This window comes from Trachinotus anak, unplaced genomic scaffold, assembly GCF_046630095.1.
Source record: "Trachinotus anak isolate AG129_WGS33_773 ecotype Australia unplaced genomic scaffold, CSIRO_AGI_Tana_v1 ptg000011l, whole genome shotgun sequence".
NCBI lineage: Eukaryota > Metazoa > Chordata > Actinopteri > Carangiformes > Carangidae > Trachinotus > Trachinotus anak.
In genome coordinates, this window is record NW_027273862.1 from 15,464,707 (window position 1) to 15,472,500 (window position 7,794).

Sequence of the window (7,794 nt, forward strand, 5' to 3'; positions counted from 1 at the left end):
ACTCAAGCTTAGCCATAGACATGTCAAGCACAAATTTTATGATGACATTCAAAGCCGCAATGTCACCATCTCATTTAAGTCCTTAAGGTACAAATGAGTCATTTCATTAGTCCCAGAATGAATTTGGCACACCATGGAAAACCAATAGATCACTTCAGTCATTCTGTTCTTGAGGAAGTTATATTCCTGTGCTTGAATCTCAGAAACTGTGTTGCAAAATTGAATCTTTGAGGCTATTGAGCAGATGGAGAGATTATCATGCAAATGGCCCTCATAGATCATCTATCTGAGCATAGGGTAATGGCTGGTGAATGATACTTATCAAGCTCCATAAGTGCTCCTTCCAATAAATACATACTCCAGGTCATTTGTACTGGGATTCAAGTGTTGATGGATATGGGATTACCACTTAACCTTGGAGTAATTCCAAGACACCGTTTAAATCATCTAATACATTATCTATCCCATAACGGCTTGACCAATCTTTAAGGATATCACTTCTTAATGCAAAATATGTTTTATGTGATAAATTAAACTGGAGGTTTTAGAGACCTATTAATCACTTACTGTAGATGTACTCATGACAGGGCATCGCTATCCTTTTATTTCCAAAAGGTTAGTCCTGTGCGGAATATATCTTTTATGTATAACAATTATGATTCTTTGATGTGTTACAGCTTTGCACATAGGACCTCTAGACAATAGGGAAATGTCATGTTGTCAGGAAGCACAATGATATTAACAATACAAAACCAGCCTCTCAAATACATTTAATCTTCTTCAGGTTAAGCAGGTTTGAATCAGCCTCCTAGCAAAGCAGGACGCTTATATATGAAAGTTGATTATGATCATGTGCTTCTTGTTGGAGGCTGGCTTTCATTTCCAAACCAACACTTGACCCTGACCCTGCCTGCCACAGTTATATTTGAAGGGTTGTTCTTTCCAAAACACTGCAAAATATAAAAGGAAGTTTGGTCTGGCTCATGATTCCTCAGAAACTGTTTTTTCAAGAGAAAATCTTAAATTGTATTCTTACTTTTATAGTTTCTCAGAATTGACTTGAGGTGTTTACTTTAAGTGTATAGTGTCTTAATACTTACATGCTCACGTTTGTTGATAGAGTTATTGGTCTCTATAATCATTCCTCCTCTCTGTGGGCTACTGGCCATGATGAGATCCTGTCCTCATGTGAATCTGGTGTAAGAGAATAAAGACAAAATCCACAGTCCTCATTGTGCACAAAACTACTTTCTGAAGTTCAGCTGAAACTAGTAGTTTTAGTGTTTACTACTCTATGTAACTCTATGAGTTAACAATGACAATGCTAAAATGATGATGTTTAGCAGGTAAAATGTTGATCACAGTTTCCATCTTAGTTTAACATGTTAGCATGTTAACATTTGCCAATTAACACCGAGCACAAAATAGCCTACAGATAAGCATGATGGGATTTTTTCAGGTATTTGATCACAAACCAGTGTTGAACAAATATGAATTTTGACCTGATGATGGCACAACATGAAAAGTGAAGAGTCATCAAACTTGTTGCAGTTCATCCTCTGGGAATCATGAATGTCTGAACCAAAGTTTATAGCAATCCATTCAATACCTGTCTAAATATTGCAGTAAAAAACACAAATATAGACCTCGTGGTGGCACTTAAGGAAAAGCCAGGGGATCATCACAGTCCATAGGATATTTCTTCTGGAGACCATGGATCCAATCCATTGAGATATTTCAGTCTGGACCAAAGTGTAACCGAATGGATGATCCACAGATCAGCATTACCATACATGTTTTCATGGCCAAAAAGACTCTATTTTGGAAGTTGCTTTTATTGTCTTGTTTAGCTTTGGCTGAACTTGTAATATGGTTTTGCACATAACAGTCATTTATTCATTCTTTATGCTGGATTTGCACTGGGAAGGGATCTGTTCACATCCAGTATGGACAAGAGGAATGGTTACAAAAAACCAACAACTTTTGGTGGACATCAGGGCATGTGAGTAATGCCCAAAGATAGACATGGAAAAATCTGAATCTATCCTTTGATACTATAATCCAGTTTGTTTTAGATGTTTGTAGATAGTGGATGTCTCATTTCTGATTGAAACTCTTTTTTAGAAACTCTTAGTTTTGATGGACATAGCAGTTCTTAGTTTCAACTTTTCTCAATATCAAATTCAATATTTAATTCTCATTCGAGGCAGTGGATTCTCTGATTTATAAAAATGTAATTTTTTGTAACAGTAAACAGTTGTGTCATCTTTAGTCTCATGTAGACATGAGCTCGTCACAGTTTCACAGCGTGGAGGAGTCTCTGGTCTCCTGTGTGTAAGTCTTGACTCACGCTACACTGGAATGAGAGGCATGTACAGAGACGCTTGCACAACATTTAGTGAGAAGGATCAGACCTCTCCTGCAAGCACACACACACACACACACACACACACACACACACAAACACACACACACACACACACACACACACACACACACACACACACACACACACACACAAACAAACAAACACAAAAAAAAACCAGCAAATGCCCTTTAAGTGACAAATAAAATGGACCAGACGACATCACACATGACTGACCAGACACAGAGAGACATCTCTGTTTTGTTAGTTAACTGATGTGAGAAAATATTATGAAAGAACAGATAAGAGGAAAAACAGTGCTATCTTGCTGGAATATTAACTGAAGCTATAAACATGGCTTGTGAAGGATAAGGGTCCATCTGGACAAAGGGTGAATGTCCCTGTCAGTGTGTGGTCTGTTTCCAAGCTGATGTCCTTAACTGCGGGGTTATGCTTGTGCACACTAAGAAAATGAAGCTTTCTAAAGGGTTCTTACTAAGGTGACGTGGACCTTATTGAATCTATTTTCCCAGACAAGATTTTTTATTTTTTCCCTTTGAGCATGATTCATAAAGGATTTTGAACACACTTTTCTGCTTGCTACTGAAACATCAATTGAGAGAAGCACCCTAAAACTCTAACTTCTATCATTTGTCTTTCTCATATCATTTTGGTTATTCGTAATCAGTCAAATGTGTGATGTTGCAGCCTGTAAGGTATAGGTTTATTATACATGAGTGTGGAAAAATACACTGTTATTTACAGTGGATAAAGGAGTTAAAGAAAAAGTGCCAGAGCAACATGGTATGCATAAATATGTTTGAATTAAGAAGGAAGAGCTATATTTGCAAATTAATTTTATTTTGGTCTTTCATGTGCATGAAGCATTCTTGGTTATACAGTAAACACAAGACCCAGTGTGGTTTTATTTCATTAGTTCTCTTACTAGAAGATGCAAAAAGGTTCATGGATGTACTTTTTACTTGAGAGTGTGTGTCTGCATAGTCTGCGCTGACATTCCCTGTTGTGTTAACAGAGTGCTGCAATAAGGAGATCACTTTTTCATCTTCTCTTTGGAAAGGCTGAAGATACCAACTGGGAAGGGAATTGTGGGAAAATGTACCCTGATAATTTAAAAGCTGATTGCCAAAGAAAGGCTCCAGTGCAATTTCTTCACATCTGTTCAGCCCCAACAAGAACAGCAACACCCTCCAGACTCATATTTCTGTTGATTTAGCCCTTCTCAATGGACACGTGTCCTCACGTCTCTTGTTTAGTATGTCAAAGATGGTGCTGGAATAATGCAACTGTGTGTGATTACTGTTCAAAAACAAATTAAATATAGGTGAACATTTGTTAAAGGGAGTTAAAGTCAGGGCTACTGTCCTGAATTATCTTTTATATATTTGTGTATTTGTTTTATAAAATACTAAAGACAAATGATGATTTGACTTTAACCTTATATAGCTTTCTCTGTCCTTGACAGTTTGTATGTTGCCTCTATGGTTTAATTACAACAGTATTATCCATGCTTACATTTTAGACTTGATAAAGCAAATCCTTCTATTATCATTAATTTATTAATTATTAATTAATTAGACTAATAATAAATGATGACTGAATTTCATTTATCTGCTTCACTTTCAGGGTCCTGGTATAAATAATATTCGTATTTAATACTTTAATTCATGTTCATATTTATCACATGTACTGTACTTATATCTTCCATTATTTTTTATTTTATCTTACAGTACTTGTTGACTTTCCTCAGTGGCTCTGACAAAGTCTAAATTTAGACGCCTGTACAGTTAAGTTACTGGACTTTAGGTCACACATGCAGATCTTGTAAGTGTTGCAACTTCTGACCTCAGCACAACCTGAAGCATGACCACTATAGGGGAAGCTCAGTAAAACTGTTCTCAAGAAGGAATGTGCAATCACCGCTACAAATGTATTCAAAAGAAAGCAGAACAAAACACATCTCATCTCCCCACCCTGTCCCACAGCTGGATTGTGCAGGATGCCCCCCCCCCCCCCCCCCCCCCCCCCCCCCCACACACACCCCTCCGCCCCCCCCTTATTCAACTCCGTGTGGTTATAATTTTATGTAGCTACTTTTCTTTGTAAGAAAAGCACAGGTGTTACTAATAACATTAACAACATCAGGACCCTGAACCTACACAGCCACCAAATGGAATTAATTATCAGCCATTATCAGTGTCATTATCTATAGTTACTGTGAGATGTTAACACAAGGTCGTCATGAGTCTACCTGCACAGTAGGTGGAGCTGACAGAATTAAAAACACTTTAAAAAAACGTTTGGCCATTGGATAAGTGCCCATGAGGAACACTGAGAATTTATAAATGCTTTTGTATGTAAATGTGTGTTTCAGTACTATATATTTCAATCAAATAATCTCTTTGGGTCGGTTTATTTCCAATACAAGCATCTTAAAATGCAAGTCATTCAAATGTGTTTGACCCAGGTCTGTGAAATGTGTACCTTTGAACCTTAGTGTGACCTCTTGAGCATGTTACACAATACTGAGGATACCTAAGAGTTTTAACTATGTAGTGAACACTCAGAGAAACACATGTTTTCCAGGAAAAAGTTTTTACTGAAAAAAACTATGGTCATTTTATAATTTTATAGCATATGATTGTATAAACATAAACATAGATGGACATCAATGAAAATCAGTTACATAATGTTTAAAATACATCTACTCCTCTTTTAGCAGGTGAGAGTAAAATGCTTTTAAGAGGTTAAAATCTTTCACGTTTACATCAGTCAAAGGTTGACATACAGTGTTAAGTCATATGAGCTAAAATATAAACAAAAACATTTAGAAATCAATTTTAATTCTGAATTAACATTTCATCCATTCATATCTGAGGCTGACAACATCAGTGATCTTGAACGAGCTGACATGCTTGCATAAATTCTACCAAGACAATGACACATGAGGTCTTTGATGAACATACCGCACTGTACAAAAAAAAAAAAACTGCCTCCCAACACATGACAAGTTGCTAGTAAAGGGTTGATTGCAAGTGCGGCGACTGAGTCTCTGAGCATCCAGCATCTGGGGAGTGAGGATCAGGGTGTGGCGGCTGGAAGGGGGGTTGTTATTGGGGTTTGCAGTCAGAACAGCCTCCCTCATCGTCTCTGCGAGTGCTTTAGTGTAGTTAGTGGAGGAGGTATACAGTATGGGGGTGGTTCAGTGGTTGTCAGTTAGAGACTAGAGACAGTCCACAAATTCAAGGTGGGTGAAGATAGCTGGACAAGGATCAGCTGACTGTGCGTAGCGAGCAAAGGCGGCACTGATGGAGGGACTGAGAGGGCAGCAAGTGGTCACAGCCTGTAGTTACCATGGCGATAACTAGTTTGGATGGTTAATATGGTTTGCCACTGTGGATGGGCCAACGAGAGGCGGGTCAGTGATGAGGAAGAAGCTATCTCCTCCCGAAAAAAGTGTGGCTGCCTTAAGAGTTCTTGGCGACCATCTTCATTGTGATGGTCTTCACTTCTGAGTACTCCTTCAAGCCATTTTCTCCCCTGAAAACAGAAAACAGGAAATGGTAACAGTGCTGCTCACTTTGTTTAAAGTATCACATTCTGACAGCAACAGTGAAATATAGTGTAGATACTGCTAGAAACCCTTGGAGCAGAGATACTGTAATATCCGGTTAGATAAAGATTTATGTGATGTTAAGCAATTTTGAAAAGTAGGTTCTCAAAACAGAAAGTCAGTATTTGTAATACTGTGGTTAATTTGTGTATATTCAGTGGGCAGACAACCAAGTCATACTCACAATTCACGCCCATTGCCAGACATCTTATATCCTCCAAATGGACACTGTGTGCTGAGAGCGTTGAAGCAGTTTATCCTGTGAAATACACAAAACACTGAACACTTGTGCATTTGACTGAAGTGGCTTGATATTGTAAAATGGGGTGTATCTTTGTCCAAAGCAGTAGTATCAAAGCTGCATTCAGCAAGACTGATGTAAAAATACATTTTCAACTTTACTGCTACTTTTTGAAACCCTCTGGATTGACAATATCCTATGGTTGTGAATTTTCTAGCTATAGCTGCCTGGGAAAGAACTGGTGAATGAATGCTAAGAGTAAAAAAGCCAGGGAAAAAAATGCCAAAGTGAAGAAAGTGGGTGAACTTTGAGATTGAGAAAGTTGGAGGGAGGAGTGTGACTGAACGCCAAGAATTCCCGTACAATCCTTCTCTGACAGTAACCCCTAACATAGAGGGAAGTGAACGAATACATGCCAGTTTATGGAGGAGGACATATTTTAAAAGATGGAAGAGATCTGACCACTATGTATTCTGTAAAACACGCCTGAAAAATCAAGTAAAAGTAAATTGTGAGTAAAAAGTGTGTCCACTAATATTGTATTTTGTAAATACTATTCTTAAAAATGATGGCAATGTTGTTTTCCATGTTGATTTATAAGTCACACAGCTGATCACTATGTAAGAAAACCAAAAAACAACCTCAGACGCCAGCAGCATAGTGAACTGGAGAGGAGATTTGCAATGTGCTTTAATTTTGATGGAAAGCTGATGAGTGTCATGGGAACGAAGTTATCACTAAACATGAAATAAAACACTGAGTCAAATTCTTCAGGACATCACCAGAATCAACACACAATAAAAAAAAGACGTATCTATGAGATCAGGAGGCAACTGGAGAACCAGCTGGATGTCTGCGGTCAATCCCACATGACTCTACATGATGAGAAGTGGTGACTGTGGCTGGTGTTAGCAGTGAGGAAATGTTGCTTGGAATAGGCAGGATTTGTTGAAGAAGAATAGATGGTGAGAAAAAGGTTTGGTTGTTTAAAAAAAGTCCCACAACAGAGGAAGAGAAGTAGGATGGTGACTGGGGTGGCATGAAGGATGAGGGTAGGGAAATGTTTTCTGAGCTAGCAGTGGGTTGCAGTCAACTATGACAAGTTGTGAAAATTTCTTGGCAGACGCTGTATGTTAGCTATACCTCTACCCCTACTCATAACCATCTGTACATAATTAGAAAAGAAACAAAACAATTTTAGGTGAAATCAAGAAGTAACATTTTATGACCATTTCATTTATGCTGATTATAAAATTAGAGTGTCAGTTTACATTTACAGTTTATGTTTTACGTTGTTGTCTTGCACTGGCACGTTACTTCTGATATTTTTACATCTTGAATGTCTGAGCTGAGGGAAAAAAGTGGAAAAAAGGAAGGAAAACATTTCTTTGTGGCTTGCGTAATGATAGTAACGTGGCACATTGCCAGTTTATGGTTTCTGGATGCCTGAAAACTTCCCACATGAAAAATATTCCTGATTGCAGCTAAAGAAAGACAGCAGATGAGGCCTACCAGACAGTGCCGGCTTGCATGGCTGTGGAGATGGTCATGGCT

General features: G+C 38.1%; 1 protein-coding gene across 1 annotated transcript in view; it reads right to left on the reverse strand.

The window, feature by feature from the left end:
* Positions 1 to 4,964: 4,964 nt before the first annotated feature.
* aldh1a2 (aldehyde dehydrogenase 1 family, member A2) overlaps positions 4,965 to 7,794 on the reverse strand; it is a 23,434-nt gene continuing 20,604 nt past the window's right edge. The window contains exons 11-13 of the mRNA XM_071488910.1: positions 7,753 to 7,794; positions 6,184 to 6,258; positions 4,965 to 5,926 (exon numbers count right to left, since the gene is read on the reverse strand). The exon at positions 7,753 to 7,794 is cut by the window's right edge and continues 116 nt beyond it. Of these exons, the coding sequence (XP_071345011.1) occupies positions 5,854 to 5,926; positions 6,184 to 6,258; positions 7,753 to 7,794 (190 nt within the window). The 3' untranslated portion in view covers positions 4,965 to 5,853. The remainder of the gene's footprint in view (positions 5,927 to 6,183; positions 6,259 to 7,752) is intronic.